At 49.9% G+C, this 26,891-nt stretch overlaps 10 protein-coding genes across 10 annotated transcripts; 3 read left to right on the top strand and 7 right to left on the bottom strand.

Annotated features, from left to right (window-relative positions):
• Positions 1-221: 221 nt before the first annotated feature.
• On the bottom strand, positions 222-1,404 carry N7455_002916 (MAGE domain-containing protein; the record flags this gene model as incomplete). The annotated part of the gene is made up of 3 exons (XM_040955242.2): positions 222-898; positions 982-1,327; positions 1,381-1,404. 3 exons carry the CDS (start codon positions 1,402-1,404, stop codon positions 222-224), a joined length of 1,047 nt encoding a protein of 348 aa, XP_040814451.2.
• Positions 1,405-1,709: 305 nt separating this feature from the next.
• N7455_002915 (putative pathogenesis associated protein Cap20) lies at positions 1,710-2,616 on the bottom strand (the record flags this gene model as incomplete). Its single annotated transcript, XM_040955111.2, has 2 exons — positions 1,710-2,326; positions 2,422-2,616. The coding sequence occupies 2 exons, from the start codon at positions 2,614-2,616 to the stop codon at positions 1,835-1,837; spliced, it is 687 nt and encodes a 228-aa protein (XP_040814307.2). The 3' UTR covers positions 1,710-1,834.
• Positions 2,617-5,428: 2,812 nt separating this feature from the next.
• Positions 5,429-6,016, bottom strand: N7455_002914 (uncharacterized protein; the record flags this gene model as incomplete). The annotated part of the gene is made up of 1 exon (XM_040955211.2): positions 5,429-6,016. The coding sequence occupies one exon, from the start codon at positions 6,014-6,016 to the stop codon at positions 5,429-5,431; it is 588 nt and encodes a 195-aa protein (XP_040814312.2).
• A 1,193-nt stretch (positions 6,017-7,209) lies between these two features.
• On the bottom strand, positions 7,210-7,918 carry N7455_002913 (60S ribosomal protein eL27; the record flags this gene model as incomplete). The annotated part of the gene is made up of 4 exons (XM_040955078.2): positions 7,210-7,217; positions 7,284-7,620; positions 7,799-7,854; positions 7,912-7,918. The coding sequence occupies 4 exons, from the start codon at positions 7,916-7,918 to the stop codon at positions 7,210-7,212; spliced, it is 408 nt and encodes a 135-aa protein (XP_040814485.1).
• A 635-nt stretch (positions 7,919-8,553) lies between these two features.
• On the top strand, positions 8,554-16,686 carry N7455_002912 (uncharacterized protein; the record flags this gene model as incomplete). Its single annotated transcript, XM_040955280.2, has 2 exons — positions 8,554-8,636; positions 8,724-16,686. The coding sequence occupies 2 exons, from the start codon at positions 8,554-8,556 to the stop codon at positions 16,684-16,686; spliced, it is 8,046 nt and encodes a 2,681-aa protein (XP_040814305.2).
• Positions 16,687-17,375: 689 nt separating this feature from the next.
• Positions 17,376-18,727, top strand: N7455_002911 (TLC domain-containing protein; the record flags this gene model as incomplete). The annotated part of the gene is made up of 2 exons (XM_040955045.2): positions 17,376-17,855; positions 17,981-18,727. 2 exons carry the CDS (start codon positions 17,376-17,378, stop codon positions 18,725-18,727), a joined length of 1,227 nt encoding a protein of 408 aa, XP_040814267.2.
• Positions 18,728-19,208: 481 nt separating this feature from the next.
• N7455_002910 (SWIB/MDM2 domain-containing protein) lies at positions 19,209-20,808 on the bottom strand (the record flags this gene model as incomplete). Its single annotated transcript, XM_040955082.2, has 3 exons — positions 19,209-19,733; positions 19,788-20,656; positions 20,718-20,808. The coding sequence occupies 3 exons, from the start codon at positions 20,806-20,808 to the stop codon at positions 19,209-19,211; spliced, it is 1,485 nt and encodes a 494-aa protein (XP_040814406.2).
• Positions 20,809-21,152: 344 nt separating this feature from the next.
• On the bottom strand, positions 21,153-22,475 carry N7455_002909 (proteasome regulatory particle lid subunit RPN6; the record flags this gene model as incomplete). Its single annotated transcript, XM_040955188.2, has 2 exons — positions 21,153-22,159; positions 22,214-22,475. 2 exons carry the CDS (start codon positions 22,473-22,475, stop codon positions 21,153-21,155), a joined length of 1,269 nt encoding a protein of 422 aa, XP_040814482.1.
• Positions 22,476-22,698: 223 nt separating this feature from the next.
• Positions 22,699-24,098, top strand: N7455_002908 (rRNA-processing protein SOF1; the record flags this gene model as incomplete). Its single annotated transcript, XM_065604379.1, has 2 exons — positions 22,699-22,701; positions 22,758-24,098. The coding sequence occupies 2 exons, from the start codon at positions 22,699-22,701 to the stop codon at positions 24,096-24,098; spliced, it is 1,344 nt and encodes a 447-aa protein (XP_065462870.1).
• A 197-nt stretch (positions 24,099-24,295) lies between these two features.
• N7455_002907 (uncharacterized protein) lies at positions 24,296-25,577 on the bottom strand (the record flags this gene model as incomplete). The annotated part of the gene is made up of 2 exons (XM_040955056.2): positions 24,296-24,883; positions 25,056-25,577. The coding sequence occupies 2 exons, from the start codon at positions 25,575-25,577 to the stop codon at positions 24,296-24,298; spliced, it is 1,110 nt and encodes a 369-aa protein (XP_040814490.2).
• Positions 25,578-26,891: the final 1,314 nt, after the last annotated feature.

The raw sequence follows: 26,891 nt of genomic DNA, 5'->3' as shown, positions 1-26,891 counted from the left end.
GGCTGATAGAGAAAATGAATCAAGAAGCAGGAACAATCTAGTTTCCAGTTACTACACTACATAACTACCAGAGTCTACTAGAGATCGAAGATTAACAAGGCAAATATTGGTCAAACGTATGTAAATGACATGTCGTATTTTGGGTATCAAGTTGTAGATACTTACATGTAGTATGTATCCCTACCTACGTTATCACGGCGTGCCGATCAAATGTGTATCTATCACTCTTCCTCGTACTCTTCAGAACCAGAATCTTCCTCCTCCTCCTCTTCCTGGGTAGGACCACGCCTCGAAGACCGTCGAGGCTCCGAGCTCCGCGGCGCCTCACGTTCCTCTCCGTCCCCATCCACATCGCCAGCACCATCCAACCCACCAGCTTGTACGGGCACCGGGTCAATCCCAAGACTCCTTCCAAGCTTCCCCTCAAAGTCCTCAAGATCTTCCCTCTGCAGTTGAGTCAAGCCCGCATGGTCACCCCCGTCTTTCCCGTAGACAGTTCGCACCAGACCCGCCACACCACTCGTTCCAACCTCAATTTTGCCTCGCGGTCCAAGAACATACTCAACCACCTCCTCGCCCCCATCCATTTCCCGCGTCTTTATAATGTACCCTTCCTTACATAGCCGCTGTAGCAGCTTGTCTGTACGATCCACTGGCGTAGCAACCTCCGCATTTGTGCGCGCCAGGTACCGGTCGAGTTTCTGTTCAGCCAACGAGCCGCCATTCAGCACAATAACCGCGATGATGAAGCTGTACAGGCCCGTGTATGTGCTTTCAGTGTAGAGGGAGGGTGCTTTAGTAGGAATGAGGATATCGGAGGAACGGTACGGGAGCGGCAAGGTGCTAGTAACGATCCAGGACTTATTAGCCGAGGAAGGTTTCTCAGTTTTTTGTGCAGCTGTGGTACGGGATGTCAGCAGTGGTTACTTAAGACATAGCGTGGGTCTGTAACGAAGAAAAGCAAAACAGAATCGAACTCACCTCGTCGTTGGGTAATGGTGACTTTCTCTCGCGCTGGTAACTCGGTCATCTCCATACCAAAGCGCTGCCTCAATTCCTGCTGCGCTTGATTAAAGACTAGCTTGAACTGCCGCGAGCCCTGCTCGCCCAGTACTTTGGCGCTGATGTCGTTGCGTCGGATCGGGAGTCGTGAGTACTCGCTTGCTATGGCGAGTCGCACCATTTTTTTCACCATTGCGTCAGTGCTGGTTGGTGCGCTTGGTCCATCATCGTCGCTGTCTGGTGCGGATGATGAGTCGGTTTCTTCGCTTTGTCTTCTGCGCCGACGAGCGTTTGGGGTTGACTCGGTCTCGGATGCTGCGTTGCTCTGGGGGTGGAGGTTAGTTGATGAATAAACTGATTAGATGTCAGGTTGCATACCCGTCTTTTACGATTTGTTGGCATTTTGATTATGTAGGTATGGTGGTGGGTTGCAGGTGGATTTGGAGAGACGCGACGCGATAGAACGATTTTACCCCATCGGGGTTGGTCCGTGCAAGACCCTTATCAATGGTTCTTTGTTTCAGCAAATGCGTTTCGAGGGACACTTTTCTTATTTGAGGGGTTCGAAGACTGTCTTTGATGATTTATTAAAGAAAGAATATGTTCTACAACATCTACATAGATACGGAGGAAAATATTATGTGCTTTATGTTGAGGTACTTTGTAGAACATACATCGATAGACCTGGGAAAGCGAACTAAATACAACGAGGGTAAAGCAACACACACACACACACACACACAACAGCGATAAGGTATTATTTTCTCTAAAAGGAAAAGAACGACAAAAGAACGACAAAAAGAACGCTCCAAAAGGTCAAAGAGATCTAAAATCAGTGGCTGTTCTTCTCATTGACAGCCTCCTTGGCTTCCTCCTTCTTACTCTGGAGGAAAGCGCTAACCCAAGCCAGCGATTCCTGCGACAGAACCAAGCTGGTAGTGACAACAGCCTTGCCCGAAGCGAATACACCGTCTCCACCACACTTTTTGTACTCAGAGCCATAGATATCGGTGACATGGTGCTTGACATCGCCGGCGACGCGGGCAGGTAGGGAGGCACTGTTGTAGATGGTGCCGCGCAGCTTCTGGGTGTCCTCCTTGATGATAGGGAAGCGGGTGTCGATCTGGGTCAGACCCTTATCACCGAGCGAGTCGGCGCGGGCTAGGTAGGGAGCGACATAGCTGTAGGGAGTGGAGAAATAGGGTAGAACGGGTTTAGCGAGACGAGTGTAGCCCTGGTCGGCGTATTCGATGGACTTGGCTCCGTAGGGGTTTCCCTTGTAGTAGGAGATAGAGTCGGAGATGAGGGGATAGGAAGTCAAATGCTAGATTTGGGAATGTTTGGTTAGTATGGGCTGATCTTGGCTCTAGTTCTGCATTTTGGTGTTGGGCTGGAGTGGCGGGGGGTATGTATACTTACGTCAAGGAACTGAGAGTAGTGCTTCTCGCCGTTGACAACCGGTTCACCCATTTTTGCTTCTGCGTGGGGCATAAAGATAGTAAGCTGAGTAGAATATAGTAGAATAAGAATCCAGATAAAAAAAAAAAGAAGAGAGAGAGGAATAAATTGGGTTGTATAGAAAAAAAGGATTTTCACATGTGATTGCGCTGTCATTATGCAATGGGTCCTACCGCAATCGCATCATTTAATACATCGTATTCTCTGGTTATTTGGGTTATTGGGGTTATTGGGGTTATTTAAGGTGGATATTTTAGTTCTGTTTGCATATTACTTCTCTTTTTCTTCTCTGGCTTTTTCTGGTTTAATAGACTTAGATTCTAAGTGATGCCCCCACGCCAATGCGCCATTGACTTTGGTCGCTATGCACTCCAAAGTGTCAGCAATTGAGTCCATATGGCTAATTATAGCTATCAGGTATTATATATATGTATTGCTTTCCCATACCAAATATACTTGTTTTAATTGCCAAAATCTTGGAATCAATACATGTGCCCATAACTAGATTTTTGATAAGAGCTACTTTGGCATGTGATTGCGGGTCTGATGTAAAAACGCCGTGTGGTTCCACTTGAGGATGATCTCTATCAATCATCTATTCTCTCTCTTAAACAGCTTTTCTTATTACATTCCAAGGGTTCTTCCCAAAGGTTCGATATCACCTCCCCCAGAATATCGATTTGACCCCAAATGAGGGGGTGACTTCACCAGACAAGCCTTGTTTTCACCTGTTCCACCGTTTTCCGTTGGACGAAACTGCTTATCTGCACCCTGTAACAAAACCGCCCAGACGGTGGCCGCGGATGGCCGATCGGGGTCAACCTGCTAGAATATGATGCTTCGGCTTCTACTCCGTAGGTTATGTGAGCCTAGCCCATCTGCATATTATACTAGTCATGTACCCACCCATTGGCCTGAACGTCAACCTTGGAAGTCCCCCCCCCCCATCTGCCCCTTGTATGTACACTCTCGGAAGTACGTAATGACTTCCGGTCCAAATGTATTCGGTAGGAGGGGCAGGATTGTGCGAGGTCCTGGCCGGATTGGAGATCGTTCTTCCGGTTCCGGGTAGGCGGCGAAGTGATTCGTCGCGGATTCATCCGAATCTCGGCGCTTGATGTGACCCTATGAAACGGTTGCGTTCGATAGGATTATAGTACTATGGTCATACTATATTTATTAGTCTAGGTGATTTATGTGAGGCATAGAAAGAACCTTGGTACGGAGTACTTCGTACATATTCTGACCTTCGTGTTCCCATTGCTAAAGGAATGCAGACAGGATATGTATTCGGTACGACTAACAGGGTAAGCCGGGAGGTGGCCAGCTTTCCCCAGCATTGTGCTCGGCATATGAAAAAACTGCTAGACCAAATATGTCATGAGCATTGAGATTCGAAGCCGGAGGGGGTGAATTCTTTTTTTCTCAACCCCCCTGCTGTTTTCTTTTTCCCCTTTACAGAGATGACCGGATTCCGGCGATCGACTGGCAACCCACTCGATTAAGCTACTATGCAGATCCCTGTACATCGTGGGTCTTGACCACGGTTGTCTCAACATCTACAAAGTACAAACATTGCTTTGTCTCTGCTGTCCCTGTAAAATCTATATTACCTGCCCAAAAACTATACTGCATTCGACCTATCACTGCTTTTGAAGCCATTGGGATATTGTGCAGTGGGGAATCAATACCTTCTCGATTCAGACGGCAAACGCGCCACTACCTTTGTACTTTTGACGCACAGTCATGTTTAGAAATCTAATTACCGCAATATTACATCTGCGGGTGGCGGTTAAGATGAAGGTGGGATCTCGGTTATAGCCTTCTGAACATCTAGTGTCGCGGAGGCCCGTGACCCGCTGTTAGCTGAGCGCGAAGATATTCATTTCACATGCGAAACTGAGGTGTCATTTAGCGCTGTCTCAATATCAGGGATTCAATTGTGTTGCCTTGAGATCAATTGGTTGACTGAGGTGATGGTCACATGAAATCAGGTGAATACAAGGTGTTGGTGTTTTACCTGTGATCAATTGTGCCGGAAAACTAATATTTTCGAAGCGCTTTGCCCTTGGCTTGGCAGCTGTTAGCTACATCGACCCTGAAGGAAAATACCACGTCAACAGGTGTGCCAAGGGAATCAGCTTGTCGGAGATGAAGCCATGCATTAGTGGGTGTATTTTATGGTCGTTTTGTTGTCCAGACCACGCCACCTTAGAAGGAACTCCGAGTTCCACGTATTCTTGATCCTATCATATGATTTATGCTGAAACCGACCATTACACAGCTATGCACACCGTACATAATATAGTATGGCAAGATTCATTGTTTTCGATATGCAGGCTCTCATTCTATATTCCTACCTTCCATATGATAGTGATAAGATGGCTATATCAATTTCCATTCTGGCATCTGTTATGGATTCTGTCTAATACCCGTGGCTCTAGGTATTGGTATCACTTTTTCATGGCTTATTGTTTGGTCAACTTGTACTTCTTATATATCGAATTTTTGAGAAAGATTAGAGGATTGACGCAACAGACTGTATTTAACGTAGATCTATACGTTTTTGGGAAAAGAAAAACACATATGGGGCCAGACAAGCAAGAGAGCATAACAAAACCTACCAGTACTCATAATAATATCCCCCATCTACAGTGCTTATTACCTACCTGTTCAGGAATCGAAATGACCTCGCAAATCAAAGAATCACATTGGAATTGGAAGGCTGCTCATCGTCGCAATTAAAGACCTGACCAGTACGTTAAAAAATCTAGATAGTATCACATGGGTTACGGCAGGTGATAATAGCTGGGGTAGACCGTGCTCGGCGGCAGCTAGCTGGAGGAAAACTGACTTGCGGTGCTTCTTCAGGGAGACATGTGAAATTCAATGGAGCGGGATCATTGTGTGCGCGGTCCTAGCAGGGATAGAAAACATCCTTACAACTGACAAAAGCAGGGTGATCGTTTTATAGAGATATATTCCAAGGATCGATAGGATCCTCCCCGGCAGGAATGTGCAGGGGGACTCTGAGAATAACGTCAAAGGGACCAACTGTGGGCGATTTTTGCTTGAGAATCAACTTCCAAAGATGCCAAAAGCTTGTGTCAATCATGTGTTGGCCTGTGTTCGCACGGAGCCGCCAATAACACGGGGTTTCATTAGCGCTAATTCTCACCTCTGCAACCTCAAAGGGCGGGATCGGAACCTCGTGCAGGAATCTCTCGGGGAGATCGGCTATGCTCTCGAACTCGTTCTGGATCTGCACCCACTTTTCCTTGTATTGTTTTTCGAAGAACTCCGTCCACTGTGGGTTTACTCCGCTGTCAGCTAGCCCCGCGGACATCTCCCAGATGAAATATTCGGTGTTAACCCACTTGTCGATACAGGCCGATGTCTTGAGAAGTGAAGTAGTGTCGCGGTACACATTGCAGTGCATCAGGATATGAGGCTCGGCTCGTACAACTACCATGGGCATGTTGTAGTGTCGATGGACCTCGTTGTCCAACCATTCCTCCCTGGGGTCCTCGGGGATTGTTTTTAGAGGCTTGGGCATGATTACAGAAATATGATGGCTGGTGATATGTGTATTGACTTGCAGTTTGGTATATATCGTCCTGGGTGTTTTGAGTAGTTGATTGAAATGATAACTCAGTCGTGGCCAGATGATATGGGGTGAAGCTGATGAAGGCTTACGAAGATGGTTCATATAAATATTATATGTGGATGGCATCAATATGAATGAAAGGCCATGATCTGAGGCTATGGAGACTAAGATAGAAAGAAAACAATGAAGACAAAGAATGTGTTTTTCTAATCTCGAAGACTATACCGAGAATACCACTCAAAGACCATTGTCCCCTTGTTTAGGGGAATCAAAGCGGTTTATTGTTCGGATTGCCTACGTTGTAGATGGGAATACTCCCGAGGTCTAAAGCTGTCAAAGCTGTAATGTTATTGGGATAGCAACCCAAGCGCTGATGCTACATATGCTAGAAATAAGTTCAAGATTTAATTTTGCTAATGTGAAGTAATTTGCAAGCGTTGATGCCCAGATGGCTGAGGTACGTTAGATCTTGGCGGGGGTGGGGTTCACATTTCGTATATGGACTGTGGAGGAAGAGGATCTATAATTGCATCACTCAGTATGGAGGAGAGGACCTAGACCTTTGGGGCATGGCTGACATATCCTCCTCAAAAGTTCGAGAATGTAGTCTTTCTTTAGATAATGATGTGTCTTGAGGACTACCCCGTAGGCTCCAGAAGAGAGAGGGGCTTTAGCACTGCCAGCTAGGACACAAGTACCTGCTTTTAGGAACTACAATTGTGTTACAGATGGACATGGATACATCAATCGTAGCAACGATACCATGTAATTGAATGACCTGGGACAAACCATATAGCTACAAGGCCGTCCACCCGGGTGAGATTCATCTGTGTTGAGGTAACAGACCAAAATTGTTCCCGGCCTATGGGAAAGAGGAAGATGTCGACCAGTTCTCAGGTAATAGACAACATTGATTTTGAAATAATTGTTCATTTTCCATTTCATTCAGACGGACACCAGGTATGGAAGTGGCGCCCCCGTTAAAAACTGGAGTTCATCGATACATTCACGAATCTGTTTCCAGCCATGGTGTATGTTTTCCCATCCCATGCTCGCAGGGACCGAATGTGCTCGATGGTTTTTCGACCTCGCCTTCACCTAGACCCGTGCGCTCAAAACGACAAAACGCCCAAGTAAACCGTTTAGAAACCTGTTCCGGAGTATTAGTGTCGAGTTTCAAAATGCATATCAATGTATATCCTGGGTAAAAACGTACGCAGGGCAGTGAAGAACCAACGGTTCTTTCCGCTGGTGTAACGGTCCTCAAGGGCCTTCTTGATGGTCTTCTTGGCGTCCTCGCGCTGGGAGACCTCCTTGAAGGTGTCGTTGGTGACGGTACCCTTAAGACCCTCGAGCTCGAGAGTGTAACGGGTGGGCATCAAGTGGTTGTAGTTGACGACCTTGATGAAAGGCTTGATGCGGCTGCGGCGGTCGACGAGCTTCTTGCCCATACCACGGGTAACCTTGAGGGGGTAACGCTCGATACCGGCGACAATGGCGTAGGAGAAGGGGTGCGACTTGGAGCCAGCATCAACGGGCTGGACAATGACGACCTGTAAATTCGAACAAAAATGCCTGATTAGCACTCCGAACAATTTTTTTTCAAATTGTCGCGTAGTTCCTCCATATTGCATTGTGCTCTTTTCAATTATTGAGTCTTTCGCTTGCAAGTCGTTCCGCCTCTTTCCATTCTCGTGTTCAATTTCGGGGAGGATCAGGATCTTGTCGTACCTTCTTACCGGCGTAGCGGCCACGGGTGATGATGGCCACACGGCCCACTTTCATGACTGTAACATATCCGTCAGCATATAAATCGCAAGGGGAATCGAATGGTGAAGACGTACACTTCATTTTGAAGGTCCCGGGGGCGGCGAGGATGGGTGGTTGTCGAGATACGGAACGGTCAAGATCGAAGTATTCGTTTTTGCGGATGTGAGGTAGAGGGTTTCAGGGCACAGTAGCGATTTGTGTGCTGTGGATTGATTGGTCGACTTACCGACAGATGGCAACTAGCCTATTTGGGGGTAGTTTCCCCATTGGGCCCGGATAAATTGATGATGATGACATAATCGATGTGTCGTGCCCAGCCTTGGGCAGGTGCCCACCTGGGTGCCCAGCGCTGCTCACCGCCTTATTTCCGCTGACTCAGGTTTTGTTTACATGACGATCGTAGTTGCCCCGGTTGCTATGGCCGTGAGTGATGTGTACAAGGCTGCGTAGCTCTTCTCTCTCTCCATACAACTCTTCATCTCCACTTGCTTTTCTTTTATCAGGCTGATCTCCCGGTGATTTTCTCTCCTCCACCGAGTTCTGAGATTGTTAGCTTTTGCTTTGTTCTTCCAGCGTTTCCTCCCTTGTGTTGATATGCCTTGATGACCTTGCTTCTGTTTTTACTTTGAACGCATTTTACACATACCCTACATACATTCCATCCATATTGTCAATACCTCTCTGAGACATCTTGACAATCCATTCACGAAGACATCATGCCGTCCCCAGACAAGGACGCCCCCCGTGACCGGGAATTGGTCCGGCATTCAATGACATATTCCGAGCCTAAAGTTCCAATGTAGGTTCCGCAACTAACGCCTCCTGACTCTTGTTTTGACGGGTCAATGGGTGACTTCAAACAAATGCTAAAACGCGGTCTACGCAGGTGGGACAGTTCGGATCCCGAGCGTGCGCCTCCGCCGTTACCAATGAATCCTCGTTCGATGAGCCCAATGAGCCCTGCAACGAGGTCCAATGTTTCCCCCAACATTCAAGCAGTGGCCGCAAAATTTACAGAGAGACCCAGCGAGCACGCACCTAGCTCTTACACAACAAATCCCATGCCACTCAAGTCTTCTTCTCCAGAGAGGTCGCTGGTCAAGGGTCAGCACCACAAGCGCATGCAGTCACTACAGCCTGAAGATACCCGACAAGATGCGCGCAGCGACTTTATGAATTACCTTGAGAACAGATCCCCGGAGCGCCCTCTTCGTGCGACCATTATTGAGGCGGCCAAGCCGCGCGACCCTACCAAATCTATCAGTTCGCCAGCTCTCCGTCAAGACGCGGATCGGGAGATGAACTACTCCGTATCGAGTCGCTACTTATCCAAGCCAATACTTGGAGAAAGTACTCCGCCATCGGCTACAATGTTAGCCCTGCAAAACATGCAGCTACCTTTAGAACCTGACCCTCCATCACCTTCCAAACCACCCAAATTGATTGCCGCGCCTTTTGAGCCGCAACCTCATCCCACGAAGAATGCGAGCATGGATACCCTCTCAAATCAAATCCACAGTCTCACGGACATTGCGAGCAGCTTGCAGCGCGAGATGATGAACTTGAGCCGACGCAGCAAAGACAATGCCACCGACCTGGTTAGCCTCAAGGCGGCAACCAACGCACGCGATGAAGACATTCGCAAGAGCCTTAAGGATCTGTCTTCGCATCTTACAACCAAGTACCTGGACGCTGATGCTACAAGGTTTGATTTCAGTAATCTTTTCAAGGGTGGTGATGGGCCTAACCCCAAGGATCCGGATAGTCCCGTTTCGAAGAGGAGTTACTCCGTGCCACGCATGCCCAGCCCCAATCCGTTCGCGTTTGATCGGGACTCTTGCGTCTCCCCTGCCCCGATTTCCGACGGCTCCGCAGCCCTCGCTTTGCTCGAAAAGGTATTGCGTGAGATGGCAACTAAGGAAGGTGAGGAAAGGCTCTTGGAGCTTGTTGAAGAAATCAAATCTCGACCCGCAGGTACCGGTTCGGACAAAGACACCGACAACAAGGTCACTGTCATGCTGGAAGAGATCCTCAACCTCGTCAAAGAGGATCCTGCGAGCAAAGCGCTCGTTCGATCTTATGGTATGCCCGCCAATCTTGATAATATCGAATCTGGGAATGCCTGCCCTGAGCCGACACGATCTGGGTCAATGGGATCCATGGATCCTGAAACTGTACGTGCACTAGACCTTTCCAACTCTGACAAGGGAGATGGTTTTTCACCCAATTCCGATGAAGTTTTGGCAATTCTTAGAAGTGTCAAGAATAGCGTCGTCGAGGGAGGTGGAATGACCAACGGTGTAAAGTCCTTGGTGCGCGAACTACGAGGTGAGGTGCTGGGCATGGGTCGAGAACTTGGACGGCGATTAGACGAGATCGAGGCTTCTCGTGCCAATGACGAGCCTGAGGAGCTGCCCAGAGCTGCCGGCCCCGAAGAAATCTCCGCCATCGTCAACCGCAGCCTGGATGACCTCAAAGAGCAGCTGGCTGCTACTATCAACGAGAGTCGGCAGCAATCGTCCGACTTGTCCGAGTTCCGATCGACCATGAACAGTGCCGCAATCTATTCTGTTGTGAAGAAAGCTCTCGATGAGCTTGAACTTCCTCAACCTCAAGCCGAGTCGCGAGGTGCCGAAATGGACAGAGAAGACATCCTCGAGACTGTTCGTGAAGCTTGGGAGACCTACAAGCCCGAAATCGAGTTTAACAACTTTGGCTTGGAACGAGACGAGATCCTCACATGTCTTGAAGAAGGGCTCAAGTCTTACCAGCCCCAGCACGAACAGGCAGTCACCTACGACCAAGTTCTCGCAGCCGTCGAGGATGGCATGCAGAAGTTCATTCCTCCCCAAATCGAACATCCACCAAGTATATCCCGGGACGAGATCATCTTAACCATCCGCGAATGCTTGGAGAAGCAGCCCGAGCCTGCCTCTAGATCCCTTGACGATGAACACGTCGGCCACCTTCACTCAATGCGCGACGAGATTCTCGAGGCTGTTTCAAAGGCCATGGCCAATCATAACGAGAGTTCAAGGTCTCTGGGCGAGGAAGAAGTCAATCACCTCTATTCGATCCGTGATGAAATTCTCGATGCGGTCACTGGGACGATGGCAGCCAACAATACGCAACCCAAGGGTTTGGACGAGGAACACATCAACCACCTCTACTCTGTTCGTGATGAGATCATTGAAGCCGTCACTGGGGCAGTGACAAGCCATGCCGCAGGTTCTAAATCCGTGGACGAAGACCACGCCAGTCATCTGACTTCACTCCGCGACGAAATCCTTCAAGCAGTTGCTGGAGCGATGGAGAAGAACAACGCAGGCTCAAAGGAGGTGGATGAGGATCATGTCCAGCACCTGTACTCCATTCGTGATGAGATTATGGAAGCGATTACTGGAACGATGGCAGTCACCCCCACAGGGCCGAAGACTTTAGATGAGGACCACGCCAATCACCTCTACTCTATCCGCGACGAAATCATTGAAGCTGTCACTGGAACAATGGCAAACCACAACACTTCCAGGTCTTTGGATGAGGACAACGTTGGCCAACTAAATTCTATCCGGGACGAGATCCTCGGTGCATTGGCCGGCTCTATGGCACAAAGCACAATGAGCAAGGATTCATATGACTCTGGCCTTGGCCGTGATGAAATTGTCAGTGCTGTCTCCGATGGTCTCGAAGCCCATTTCACTGCAGCCAAAGAGATGGATGAGCCACGGGTTTCGCGTCACGATGTCATGAATGCTGTCAATGAGGCTTTTGATGCTCAGCAATCAGCTCTTGCTATTGCTCACTCAAACATCTCTCGTGATGAAATCTTGCATGCGATTGCCGAGGGCATTGAAAGTTCAATGAATGCCCAGCAGTCAGCCCTCAGTACCAACGTTCAGCAGACCGTCTCTCGCGAAGAGATCTTCAGCGCCATCGTAGACGCCATCGAGCACTCGCAGTCTTCCCTGAGAAATAATGGGGAACCTAGTATTTCTCGAGACGAGATCCTCGGTGCCATTTTGGAGGGCATGCAGGACTCATCAAACAGCCAAGAACCCAATATCTCCAGAGACGAGATCTTGAACGCCATCGCTGACGGAATTGAGCACTCAAATAACTCTTCTTCACGTGCTCTCACATCGCCTGAGCAAGAGGATCAGGATCAGCACTCCACTCTCTCACGGGAGGAAATTTTCAATGCTATTGTTGAGGGCATCGAACACTCCCATGCTTCTCTCGGCATAAATGGCCAGCCTAGTGTTTCCAAGGAGGAGATCATGAATGCTATTGCTGAGGGTATTGAAGCCTCGACAAGCAGCCAACAGTCAGCGCTCATCACCAACGTCCAAGAGCCGTCCATTTCACGCGAGGAGATTCTGACTGCCATTGCAGAAGGAATTCAAAATGGCAACTCGATCACCCGGGAGATTGAGCTGAATCAGGATGACCTGATGGAGGCAATCACCTCTGGTCTCAACGAGGCCATCAGTACCGCGAATACGAATGTTGGCGGGGATATGACGGACCGCCTCCAGACTTTATTTGAAGGTATGAAAGAGGAATTCAAGCAGTACTCTGCCGCCGGTGGAAGAGACACTGAGCAAGTCCTCGACGCAATCAAGGATGGCCTCGATATCATTCGCAAGGAGATTGAAACATATGTGGTTACCGCTGCCGATCTTTCCGGTAAAGACGAAGTAATTGACACCGTCAAAGAAGGTTTCCGACTCCTGCAAGCCGATATGGAGAAGACTATTACGGATACATCTCTTTTGAATGCGCCACGAGGCATTCCTGATACACCTGAGCTTCTGGATGCCATGGAAAAAGAATTCGAGCACTTACGGGGAACAATCACCACTCTTCTTCTCCGTAATAATGCCACTGAAGACAAAGATGAGATCTTGGATGCTATTCGAGAGGCTGCTGATCGCCACAAGAATGACTCCGGCGATGCCGTCGTCGACACCATCAAGAATGAATTCGAGAGTCTTCGCGAGCGTATGGAGATGAGTGTGGTTCGTGCTGAGCCTGGTTCTGAGAAAGACGAAATCATTTCGGCCCTTCGTGAGCATTTCGACATCCTGCGCGAAGAGACCTCGCGTAAAGATGGCAACGAAAACGATGTTGTCAATACCATCAAGAGTGAATTTGAGAGTCTTCGTGAGCGTATGGAGATGAGTGTGGTTCGTGCTGAGCCTGGTGCTGAGAAAGATGAAATCATTTCGGCCCTTCGTGAGCATTTCGACATCCTGCGCGAAGAGACCTCGCGTAAAGATGGCAACGAAAACGATGTTGTCAATACCATCAAGAGTGAATTTGAGAGTCTTCGTGAGCGCATGGAGATGAGTGTGGTTCGTGCCGAGCCTGGTGCTGAGAAAGATGAAATCATTTCGGCCCTTCGTGAGCATTTCGACATCCTGCGCGAAGAGACCTCGCGTAAAGACGGCAACGAAAGCACGTTGTCCGCCACAAGTGAGCTCCTCGACGCATTCACAGATGGTGTTGACTCGATCCGCGAGGACCTGAAGAAACTACTGGAGAAGCCAACTGAGTTCGACAGCTCCGAGATTCTCGACACCATCAAAGATGGTCTTGCGGACCTGAAGCTTGAAATGGATTCCCTCCGTGAATCTAACAAAGAGCTGGATGACGCCAGTACAGCCCGCGGCGGTGAACTCATGCTGGCAAACGAGCCTAGCATCGGACCTGACATCGACGGTCTGAAAGTGCTCATCACTCAGCTTCATGACAAGGTCGAGGCCATTGAAAATACCCCTCGCGCCGCAGAGGCCGACGAGGATTCCCTCAAGCGCTCACACCTCGATGAAGTCCTTCTTGCACTTCACGAAGTTCAGCTCGCTATGGGTGAGATGAGTGCTGAACAAAGTGCCGAGAATGAGAGTCCCGCTCGAAAGCAAGACACTGAAATTCTCGAGCAGCTACTCTTGAGTACTAAGACCCAGATCGACGAACTTGTCTTCCCTTCCCCGGACCAGGTTGCAACTCCTGAGCATATTGGAGCCCTAGAGACCATGATCCGAGAGGCCAAGGATTCGATTGCCGAGTTTTCTAGTCGTGTTGAAGCTGAGGCTCCCACAAAGTCTGAGATTGGCACTTTGGAGGGTCTCATCAAAGATGTCTGGGTTGTCCTAGATGAGATGAAGAGCAAAACCAAGGATGGCGAGGAAGAAGAAGATTCAGAGAAAATACTCAAATCTGATCTGCAAACGGTCGAAGCCATGATATTCGAGGTCAAAACTCAAGTCGACGAGCTTAAACTTCCTGATGTGGACACTCTCCCCACCAAGACCGATATCCAGGAGCTATCAACACTTGTCTGCGATTTCCGAGAACAGATGGAGAGCAGCAACGAATTGACCGCCCAAGGGTTTGATGCTCGCAAGGTCGAGCACGGTGGACTTGCTGAGAAAATCGACGAAGCCAAGTTTGTCGTCGGCGAGCTTGGGGATGAGCTCAAGAGCAAGCTTGACGGCAGTACCGAAGGCCTGGCCGAGCTTAAACAGCTTCTCGAAGGCCTAGCAATCACCGCAGAGAGCTTCACCACCGTCGACAATATCAAGGAGCTCACCGACCTTATCAACCGAGAGTTTGAACGTTCTCGGGGCGAGGAAGATGCAGTCAAGGTCGAAAAGGAGGAGCGTGATGCCGCTACAATGGTCAAACACGATGAGACGCGGGCCGCCATTATCGTTGAGGTCGGGACAAAGATCGACGAAAAGATTTCAGAAGTCCTGGCTAAGTATGAAGATGCGCACACGTCCCTCCACTCGAAATTCTCAGAAACGGAAGAGAGAGATCTGGCACACACCGAATCTTTGACAAGTACAAGAAGCCTTGCTGAGGACATCAAGCTTGTCATCGGTGCCATGGGTGATAGTGTTAATGAGACCTGTGAGCGGTTGAGTGTGGACACCAAGGCTCTCATGGAACAAGTCGATCAGTCCCGCCAGCAAATGGAGAACATGCACAATGATGTGAAATCGCACCAGGAGCAATCTCAAGCCGAAAATGAAAGGGCCGCGGCTGCTACTGATAGAGTGGAGAGCAAGCTCCTTGAATTCCACCCTCGTATCCTGGAATCTGTACAGGAGATATTGACAATCGTCAGCCAGCACTACGATCACTCCCAGAAGTCAGCGGAGGACTTCAAGTCGGAATTGTCGGCATTGCCTTCAAACATCCCGGCAATGCTACCCGCGCTGCCTCCACCTGAAGCAGACCGTACACTCGCCATAGAGGATACTCCACTACACAGCAAGCTCGACGATCTTTTGGAACATGCCAAGAATAACAAGGTCCACGAGGTTTTGAGCACTCTGCTTGATCACTCAAAGAATGACCAACTCCACGAGAAGCTTGATCGTGCTCTAGATCAAGGTTCAGGCTCGAACGATCAAATATATGAGAAGCTCAATGAACTTCTTGATCGCGCCACCAATGGGAGTGGTCCTGTTCACGAGAAACTGGACGCATTGCTCAGCCGTCCTCTAAATCCGCCGGAGTCCGATCATTCTGTTACCCAGATGACAAAGCTGGATGAGATGCACAGGGATATCATGGAAAACTCCCGGAGAATGAATGAGATGTTCGCTGCCCAGTCAGTGCTCGTCGCCGAGGACACGGAGCGAAAGCGACGCGAAGCTGAGGAGGCTGCGGTCGCCCTTGAGCGAAGAGTTTCACAGCGTGAGCAAGTGGAAGCGGAGCTTGTTGGTTTGCACGAAGAAAAGGATTCTATGCTGAACATGATTCATCGTCTTAGAGCAGAGAAGGAAGACATGATCAAGCAAAACAACAAGCTCAGCAAGGATCTGTCCGGTCTTGAAACGGCCCTAGAGATACGCCACGAAGAGATGCGACAGATGGAGGACCGCGCTGATGGCCTCGAGAAACGCATTCTGGAGGGTGTGCTCGACCATGCTCGTACCGTCCTCCTCGGGCGATCCAATAGCTCGCAGGCCATGAACTTGAAGAGGAATCGCAGCACTCGGAGCACTCGCTCCTCACGCACAGGCGCCCGCAGTCCTAGTGTAGCAAGCACTGCTAGCACTGCCAAAGAACCCAAGGACAGTCGCAGTCTGCTTGGCAATGGTGTCGGGATGGCCTTGAAAAGAATGCCGACCTCACTTCATGCTGGCACAGTCGCTGTGCTACCCAACATCGGAAAGGAACGTCGGATACTTAGCTTAAGTCACGTCACAGGCAACCGCGGTGTGGACCGACAGGTGAGCGCTAAATCTGGCATCACGAACTTGAAGCGCAGCCACTCCGTCAAATCAAACTCTCCTCGCAAGACTTCTTGGGCTGGCCCAACTTCTGTTGCCGACAAAGAAAATGAGCCATTCCACGAAGAGGACGAGCTTGCAAGCGGAGCGGAAGATGGTGGTCAGCAGCGCAAGACTAGTTATGCAGAGAGTAACACACCTACCGACCGTCGAACGAGCTACGCAGCAAGCAATGCAGGCACGGAGCGCAAGACAAGCTACTCTGGCAGCATCGTCGACAGTGTGGTTACAGATGCCACCGATCACCGCCGTGTTAGCGGAGTGAGCTCCACAAACTCATACAGTGTGGCGGAGAGCTCAATCGCCGAGCACGACCACGAGGACCATCACGATGATATTTCTATCGATGGCTCTGAGTCAGAAGACGACGCGCAGACAGCACGGGATGATGGAGAGCATTCTGGGCATGAGCACCAGGACGAGGATGAGGGCCATGAAATGTCCCGCCAGATTAGGGAGGCCAATGAAGCCGCAGAAGCCGAAGTCCTTAAGCTCTTGGCTCCCTCCAGCGACAGTGGACTTGGCACTGATGTTACAGTTTGATTGAAATGTTTTGTTTTGGATGGAGTTGGGTGCTTGCACCATTGATGTTTTCTTTCTTTTTCATATACCACTTTTGTTTTGCTCCTGTGATTGGATGACTTGGATGACTTTCGTTTGTGACCATAAATGTGTATTTCTTAATGATGATTCTCTTCTTTTACTCTCCCAAGACACTCATGTGATGTAGTTAGATTGTACAGGTCCATGTGCCCATAAGTCACCAGGTTGTTTATGGGGTTATCTTTTTTGAATCACAAGTCATCATATTCTTATATTCTTAGCTACATGGAATGTTTTATTTTTGTAACGACTAGTCCTTGTAGACCCCATGTTTCTTTTTCCACTACATATGTACCTTTTACAACCTTAGGAAGTCCACAAGCCTGACCCGACGAACAAGGCAGGTGATCATGTGACTCCCAACAAATCATTGCTGCCTGAGGCTATGCCGAGGCCAGCCTCACCTGGTCATCTTCTACTCCATTTTCCCATGGAGCTACATATTTCTCCCATATTCCTTGTTCTTGGGCTTTCCTTTGTTTCCTTTTCCTTTTCCTTTTTCCTTTCTCTATGATAGACAGGATAGGGTGCCCTCTCAACTGCATATAGATCTACATTCCAACCTCCGAACCTCAAAAGAGCTTTCCCCCACATCGGGTGATCATAGCTAGTTGAGGGGAACTCCCACGATGTTGGACCCCTTCCCACCGCCTCCAGAATGGCTGCGGAGCTTCACGGAGCCCTATGCCATCCAGCTCAGCAGCCCGACGCTTGCCGACCATATCCACGAGGTTATCGCAGCGTTCGCTTTCTACCTGTTCATCCATGCAGTTCTCTCGCCTTGGCTCTCACCAATCCTCTTTCCTCAGTCTTATAACAAGCTCACTCCCCGGACGAAGCTGAACTGGGATATCCATGTTGTCTCTTTTGTTCAGAGCATTGTCATTAATGCCGCCGCCTTGTGGGTCATGTATTCCGACGAGGAGCGCAGCTCCATGACATCCAGTGAGCGAGTCTTCGGATATACAGGTGCCTGTGGTCTCATTCAAGCCTTGGCCGTGGGATACTTTGTATATGATCTGATTGTCAGTATTGTGCACGTGCGCATGTTTGGCATCGGCATGCTTTTCCATGCTATCAGCGCCTTGTGGGTGTTTAGTCTAGGTTTTGTAAGTTGCCTCCCCAATCTACCTGATATAGATACATCCAGTGTCAAGAAGATCAACCCCATTTATGCTTTTTTCCCCTTTCATTTTCCTCAAAATTCGAGACACATCTAACATAGTTTCCGCAGAGACCATTCCTGAACTACTTCGCCCCGACCTTCATCCTCTATGAGCTTTCCAGCCCATTCCTCAATATCCACTGGTTCCTCGACAAAGTCAACATGACCGGCAGCCGCGCTCAATGGTATAACGGCATGGCCTTGCTCTTCAGCTTCTTCGCCTGCCGCCTCGTCTGGGGCACCTGGCAAACCGTCGTGGTGTACGGGGACATGTGGAATGCGCTTCAGCAAACCTGGGTCGCAGCCGCAGCCCCGCTCTCCGAGGCCTTGAGCGTCAACGCAAATGTCTTCCACCCATCCCGCGACGGTAGCTTATGTGTCAATGAAGCCTGTGTGCGCGCCAATGTCGAGATCACCAAGTTCAAGGAATACACCGCGGGAGGTGTACCGACGTGGCTGGTCTTGACCTACGTTGGATCGAACTTGATCTTGAACTTCTTGAACTTTTTCTGGTTCTCCAAGATGGTCGAGACTGTTCTCAAGCGTTTCCGCACTCCGGCTGAGTCTGCTGCCGCTGCTGAGAAGAAGGGGAAGAAAGAGCCGGTTGGTGCAGAGAAGGCTGCACAGCTCAAGGAGGATATTGTCCGTGATGTCGTCCTCGAGGCGGCTTCCAAGCTGGAGCAGGAGGAGACCGCCATCATGCAGGGTGATCTTTCCTCGTTGCAGGAACATGTCTCCTCCGCTGTGGACTCGGGTGTTGGCGAAGAGTTGCGCAAACGGACGTCAGAGCTTGTCTCTAAGATTCCTAGTGCTTGAGAATTGAATAGGAGTTTAGGTTATTATTATAATCTATGTTTCCTTGAGGACTGTTGGGGTTCTCCTCTATTTTGTCCATTTTTTTACTTTATGATTGATTGAGATGTTTGTGAATTCTCTCTATGTTGCTTTCCCTTGAACCTCTGTGGGGATTAGCTTCCATGCACATTGTTTTGGTTGACTCTTGGACCTACGTCTTTTATACTAGGCAGAGATACAACGCCTGGTGTGATGGCTCCGTTCTCACATAATAATTAAATTAAAACAAATCCGGAATCATATTGCATCGTATCAGATTCTTAAAAACACGGATTTTAAAACAATTCAATCCTGCCTGTCATACCGCGGCTACACCAGTCCGAACACCACACAAGCGCCCTATATCAGATAGAAAAAAAAAGAATACATCAACACATCTCTCTTGCATAATAGTTGGCAGTGTAGAGATGCGAGTTAAAACAAAATAGAGAGACTGGAAAATCTACCGAGCAGCCGCAGCTTCGGGTTTAGCCAGCATGTATCGCACAGCTTCCTTGGCAACCTCAGAGTCCCAGGGGCCATCAACGCCACCATAACGGAACTCAGGTCCGCTACCATCCTCGCCGCCTCCACGGGTAGCTTCGCCCATAATAGTCTCGAGGTCACGGCGCTGAGAGCTGATCCAGCGACGAACAAAGTTGGCTGGGTCCTTGCTCAGAGCAGTGTAGAATGAGTGGCGGGCACGGGAGTGCGTAAGAGCCTGGACAATCAAAGCAACCTGGTCATCAAGCGAGGAGATTTGGCGTAGGCCACTTGTGTACGCCGGATTCTGAGTGAGAGCCATCATCTTGGTGCGCAGCGGGTCTTCAACTGCGACCTGGATATCGTAAATGGTTGGCGTTGGGGCACCGTGGAACTCTTCGTCAACGCGGATGGTGTAGGGTAGCTTGATAGGTTCCATTGGGCTGGTGTGAGGACCGACACTTTCAGGGATCTGAGGGAAGAACATTTGCTCCCGGCCAAAGATCTACAGAACTTGTTAGCGGGGGTTTTTTTTAGACCAAATATTCAAAGCACATACCGAGCGTAGACGGTGATCACAGCGCACTTGTCGCTTCTCCTCGTCTTCCTGCAATTCCATGGCGCGAATGTAGTCCCAGATTCCGAGAACAATTCCACTCCGGGTCTCCTCTTCGACATCCAGAACCTCGGCCAGCTCCTTGCTCAACTTGTATCGCTCTGGGATTTCGTCCCGGACAAGGCTGATGGTGACATTCAGATTGTCCTGTGAGGCTCGGGAGAACTGTAGACTATCAAATTCGGCAGTCGGGGGCGCTGGTGTGTTGGACTGTGTGTTTGGTTTAGACCAGTTAACCGGCTTGACCTCGTCGGGGACTGCCGAGACAGGCTTGTCAAAGTCAATGGTGATAGCCTTGAAGAAATGCGAGAAGCGCTGGGACTGAGTCTTGGATTCGGATTTCTTCGCCTTATCCTCCTCAGCTCCATCGTGGTCCATCGCATCTTCATCTTTCTCGTCCGCATCGGGAACCGTAGGGTCGGTCTCATCGTCTAGCAGACGTCCTTCGATACGCACTTTGTAGCGACCGGAGCCTGGGTTGTTGCCCGGGCCTTGCCATGGCTGGTTTTCAACAGTATTAGAGATCCAGATGCGCATAGTCCGATACTTCTTGACGGTCTTGTTGATGGAGTCTTGGATATCCAGTCTCTTCCGCACAACAGCGGCATCCAATCGCTTTTCCAAGTCGCGGAGGTTTTTATATTGCTGAACACCCTCGCCAATGATCACGTCTTCAATGCCGTCGGGGAGGTTCCTGTCGGTCGGCTTGCGGCTGCGCCGAAGGGCGGCATCATTGGGGTGGGGCATGGGGCGTGAGGCCATGTACTGTGGGGGAACAGCGTGCTGTGGCATCGGAACAGGCATTGCGCCACCTATAGAGATGTAAGATTAGAGCCGAGACGAATGGGTGGAGACCGATGAAAGGGGACATACCTGGCCCTGGGGGGCGACGGGGTGCAGCTGGGGATCGCTGTGCATTTGGGGGCATGGCCCGAGCATAATGCTGCTGCATTGGAGCTTGCATTGTGGAGAAATTAAGCACCGAAACGGTGGTGGGAGGATGACAGATGGGGGGGGGGGAAGATGCGAGATGTTGGAGATGCGAGGTCGCGATTCTTTTGCCCGTCGCGCTTTACCCTTTTCGGACTGATAGCGAACAACACCATCAAGCGGACAAAACTCCCAGTTCTACTTGGATCTTGTAGTTTTCATTCTCACGAATAGCTAAAAGCTAAATATTAAGATGCAATCTACATGTTTAATACTGATTACCCGCAGATTTAATGGGTATTAAGTGTGATCGTGCATTGTCTCGATTATTTCCTATCAAGTCATCGTCTCAACTGCATTGGACATATCCCATCTTTTCTATTCCAGAAGAGATGCCTGGTTAGTATACAGACCTTCCACCACGTTACCAAGCTTTTCGATTGTCTCCAGCGCGGCATCGTAAGCCTGGTCCCGTTCTGTCTCATCGTACACAATCAGACACCCCGAGCCCTGGTCCAATACACCGATGATCACCTTGTCCAAGATCATTTGAGACAGCTTCCTTTCCACCTGCTGTGTGTCTAAACCCACCATCTTCGCAATGTGATCCAGCTCAACCCGGCTGAAGGGCTCAATGACCTTGATCAAGTTCTGTTCCAGCATGGCATCGTAAAGACGACGAAGGTGGTTTCGGATGAATACATCGCTGCCTAGTTCGTATCTGTAGTCCGATAGGGCCTTCTCGTACTCCTCCAGAGACCGGTTGGCGTGGGCCCGTGCCACGGCCTTCATTGCCTCTAGGCGTGGACTGGCATACTTTTGCGCTTGTTTCGAGCCCTGCAACTGTGTGACATCATCCACCAGGTTCAACATGATCTTGCAAAGAAGCATGTACTGCAATGTCGCCGTGGCCAGGTCACTCTCATCGAGCGAGCTGTACCCCTCGAGTGCCTCAATGAAATAGGAGTATGCAGTGGTGAAGTCCTTGTCTTCGGCGTGTAGCATGCCGCTCTGCATATCAAGACCGGCCTGCAGGTTTGGCGGCGTGTAAACGGACGCAGCTGACGTCCGTGCTGCCGTCAGAGCAGCGCGTGCCTTGGCCTGGTTGCCAAGAGCGTGGTAAACACGCGACTCAAGTAGTTGTACCTCCACCAGCATAAGCTTATCATCCAGGCGCTTCAGCTCACGGAGAAGAGAGTTGATAAGAGTGAGAGCATCATAATAGGATTGCTTCTGCATATAGATGGCAACGAGTCGGGCTTGGAGGGCCTGGCGAAGGAACGATCGGCGCTCGGCAATAGCCCATTCTATGCATGATTGGATGACGTTGCCTTGGAGTTCGAGTGTGTTGGGGATTTCGCTAATCAGGTCCAGAAGTTGACGGACTAAACAATCAAAGTTAGCCGGTCTCTATAAACGTAATTTAGCGCGCAACTTACCCAGCTTGGCCGTCTTCGCTTTGGCAAATGACGAGAAGGTGTCACGGCTGGTCTTGATGAGGTCCGCAATCTCCTGTGGCTTCTTCGCATCCCGGTGCAACTCGCCCAACCCAATCAGGGCAAGTTCATAGTCTCGCGAAGAGGCCTCTGTAGATCCGGGGCCCTCTGAGAGGATCTTCTGGTAACTGGTCGCTGCTTTCGAGGGATCCTCTTTCACCAGATCTCGGACTTCTTGGATCCGTGGCGAGACCTTGGATGACATGATAAAAGACGGTAAATGGCGAGCGAGTGAGATGGGGAATTAAAGGAAACAAGAACAATAGAAGATGGTGGTTTGAAGAGAGGTTGATGACCAGGTCGAATGGGGAGCTCGAAGCTGGCGGCAGCTCACCGTCCTCTCACCGCCCGCTTGGCAAATCAAACAGAAAAAAAGTTCCATCTTGGCATTTTTCTTTTCTTTTTTACATCGTTTTCACAACAGCACAATGGTGAGTGTTTTTCCTTGAAATCTTGTTTTTTGGATAGCCATGCTAATGAACTATAGAAAATCAAAGCACTTTCCCGCTCCACGGCATCGCAGCAGGCCCCCGGGTCCGCTGTCGTTCGCCAGTCGCGGAATCTCGACCCAACTCAGCATCCTTTTGAGCGGGCTCGTGAATACACTCGAGCTCTGAATGCGATCAAGATGGAGCGCATGTTCGCTGCTCCCTTCCTAGCGCAGATGGGTAATGGACACGTTGACGGTGTTTACTCTATGGCAAAGGATCCCGGCTCGCTTGAACGTTTTGCAAGTGGCAGTGGTGATGGTGTGGTGAAGGTGTGGGATCTGACGACGCAGGGCGAGGTTTGGAATACCCAAGGCCATGAGAATATGGTCAAGGGTCTGTGCTGGACGCCGGAGCGAAAGCTTCTGTCATGCGCGAGTGACAAGACCATTAAATTGTGGGATCCGTACAACTCATCATCTGAGGCCCCACCGATGGCAACCTATCTTGGAAATAGTGCCTTCACCAGTGTTTCGCATCACCGATCCCTCCCTTCTTTTGCTGCCGCTTCTGGTGTCATTTCTATCTATGACCTCTCCCGACCTTCCTCCACACCATCGCAAACTTTGCACTGGCCGACCAGCGTTGACACCATCACATCTGTTGCGTTCAACCAGACTGAGACTTCTATCCTGGCTTCGACCGCCATGGACCGCTCAGTCATCATGTACGACCTGCGTACTTCCCAGCCGGTCCACAAGACGACATTGAGACTAGCATCTAACGCCATTTCGTGGAACCCCATGGAAGCGTTCAACTTTGCCGTGGCAAACGAGGATCACAACGCGTACATCTTCGACATGAGAAAGATGGACCGTGCTCTCAATGTCCTGAAGGACCATGTGGCTGCTGTTATGGATGTTGACTTCAGCCCCACGGGTGAAGAGCTGGTCACTGCCTCATACGATCGGACAATCCGCCTATGGAACCGATCAACTGGTCACTCGCGTGACATCTACCACACAAAGCGGATGCAACGTGTCTTCTCGGCAACATTCACGCCTGACAACAAGTATGTCTTGACAGGATCGGACGATGGCAATGTTCGTCTCTGGCGTGCCAAGGCATCGGACCGCAGTGGAGTCAAGACTGCCCGTCAACGTTCCAAGCTGGAGTACGATCAAGCTTTGATCAAGCGGTACTCACACATGCCCCAAATTCGCCGCATCAAGCGCCAGCGTCATGTGCCCAAGCCTATCAAGAAGGCTGGGGAAATCAAGCGCGAGGAGCTCAATGCTATTAAGAGGCGTGAGGAGAATGTGCGCAAGCATACTAAGAAGAGCAGCCTGGCACCGAGAACCCATGAGCGTGAGAAGATGATTCTGGCCAGCGAGCAATAAATCAGTCCACCTGATTCATCACTTTTCATCGACCAGGCTCGGCAGCAGGACTTGCAATCGAAAGTATGGTCGAATGGGGAATATGTTCAATGAAGCAAATCGCTCTGCTTTATAATACATCTTGGTTGGACTCATACAAGTGTCCTTTTTCATGATTCATGCCAATACACACCGCTCAGCTCCATTCGAGCCACCTATCAATCTGTCTTCCCAGATGTCTGCCGGCTTTGAGTCACAGCAGCATCTATTCCACTCAGATATCTCGCAACTCGCTGCACTGTAGCGGGTAGCACGGCATACCAATTCACGAGTTTTGCATAAATAGGCAATCTGATCACACCACCTCGACCGCTATCAATTGCTGCTACCATATCCCGGGCAACTTCGACCGGTTCCAAGACTGGAGCAAAGAAATGGTTTGGCGCGCGCACCCAGTCGAACAACGGCGTCGACATCTGCCCAACTTCCACCAGCAATGTCTTGATCAACGGGTTCCCCCGAATCTCCGCTTCTATTGTCCGATGCAGCGCGCTAAGTCCGGCTTTGCTCGCTGCATAGTCTGACAGTCCCGCAGCACTCAGCTGGCCCAGCACCGAGCTGACTGTGACGAGGGTTCCTCCACTCTCCGCTGCGATGATCCCAGGCAAGAAGACTTGGTACAGATGGAAAGCCGCCAGCAGATTAGTGCGGATGGTCTTTTCGAATGCGTCCGCTGGGAGATCAAGCAGCGAGAGGCCGTTGATCCTGGCCGCGGCACAGTTGATAACGATCGTCGGTGTTCCTAGCTGCAAAATAGTTAGCGAATCAGACCCCAATTGAAGCAAGCCATAGCGCGCTATATTAAAAAAAAAAAAAACTTGTCCAACCATTTAAATCACCAGAAGCGTAGTAATAGTAGAATGATATGGGATCGAAAGTCATGCAACGAAACCAAAAGCGAAAAAAAGCAAAACCTACCTCTTGCAAAATCCTCTCCCTCGCAAGCTCCAAGGCGCCTCTGTCCGCGACGTCACACGTAATATACAAAACACCCTCTCCAAAGACCTCGTCACGGCTATTTTCCGGAACAACCTTGATATCAAGCACAGCGACACTGGCCCCGCGCATGCTATACATCTGCGCAATCAATAGACCCAGCCCACTGGCACCGCCGGTGATGACCACGACCTCATGCTCGAAATCGACTGTGCGCGGGACGCCGTGGGCGGCCCGCTGGTTGATGATCCGCGCGATGAAGAGGACTGTCAGAGCCGTTGCATAGCTCACGGCGATAATCCAGGCTGGGTCTGTTGATGGTGTTACCTGTGCGCGCAGGCAGAGAACAAAAATCCAGGCTATGAAGGGGTTGAGGAGGGATTTGGAGAGGATGCTTATTAGTGTGTCGATTGTCAGGAGGTTGGTGTGTGGATTGGTTGGGCCGGGGGTTGAGTGGGGTATTTTGGCTGTTGTTTTCAGGAACTGGGGGGTCGAGGATGACATTTAAATGTCTGCTTTGGGCTTGATTCTGACACCTAGAGATTGGAGGTCAAAGATGGTGTAGTGAGAACGACGGCAGATTCGAGACGCGTTTGGTTTTGCGGGGCTGATAAGACGATCTATAAAATGGCCCCGGGGGCACCTAGGCAGCTCACCACAACAACTTTAACCGTTATTTTACAATATCTCAACTACATACGGGGTACTGATAACCATAAATCTGTGGTACCTCACTTTACCCCATAATGCTTCCAATAATGCTTTTTAGCTGGATCTATTTTCATACACCTTCCTGTGAGCGTTCAAGTCTTTCACTGACAAAATGATTGCTAAGTACATATGTATATTCTAAGAGCTTCAGTGCCCATCCTCCATAACGGCTCACGACATAAATAGAAGTGGAACCTTGAAGAAGCAAAATGAAAGTGCCCTCAGAAGGGACAACAGAGAGCTACCTCTGTGGTAAGCACAAAAAATTAGCTCAAAGAGCACTGGAGGAGATGAGAACAGAGCCCCTTAGTTCAGCTCCTGACGGTCAACGGGAGCACCTGGACACGTACAGTCTGTATCCGCAGCGGTTCATAGGAGTGTCTCGACCGAATCCCTGCCTGTTACCTCCCAAGACATGCTTCGTGCCATTCGCAGCCTAGCCCAGGCCGCCTACAGAGCCCCGCCAGAGTCATCAGCATAAACCGATCACTTGACAACAGCATCCATATGTTGAATATGGACCTGAAGCTGAGAAAGTTCAAAAAGTTGTTGGGTGTCCAGGGAACCACGGAGTGCAATGTGGGCCTGGAGAGGGGGGGGCAGGGTGGAGGGGCAAGGTGGAAGGGGAAGGGAAAGAGGAAGGGGAAGGGAAAGAGGAAGGGAAAGGGAAAGAGGAAGGGGAAGGGAAGGGTGAAGGGGGAGGGGGAGGGATGGAGAAGGAAGAAAGAAGAAGAGAGAGAAGTTGGGGGGGGGGGGGTATTTATACCTTCCCAGTGGCTTAAGGTGATCACCTGGCCAGTCTATCAAGTAAAGACAAGGTAAGGCAACCCCTAATATGATAGAGGCGAGCAAAGATCACAATAGAAAAAACCCACGGAGAAAGACTAATCGATTGAGCTATCGTCAAGTATCTATATGGGTTGCATGCGAAAATATGAAGAAACAAGAGGACCACACCATAAGAACAAATAAACTCAGAAATTCACGAAACCCATTTAATCATCTCAAGTATCCCTCTTTCCCCCTTAGCGCGCGAAGGAGTGAACAAAAACCAGCGTAAACCCACACGAAAAACTCCCCATGGTTGTCTCAGACCGTGCATCCCCC

Source organism: Penicillium solitum, assembly GCF_028829755.1.
Source record: "Penicillium solitum strain IBT 25940 chromosome Unknown utg000001l_segment0_segment0, whole genome shotgun sequence".
Classification (NCBI taxonomy): Eukaryota; Fungi; Ascomycota; class Eurotiomycetes; order Eurotiales; family Aspergillaceae; genus Penicillium; species Penicillium solitum.
This window is presented reverse-complemented; position numbering and strand designations above follow the sequence as displayed.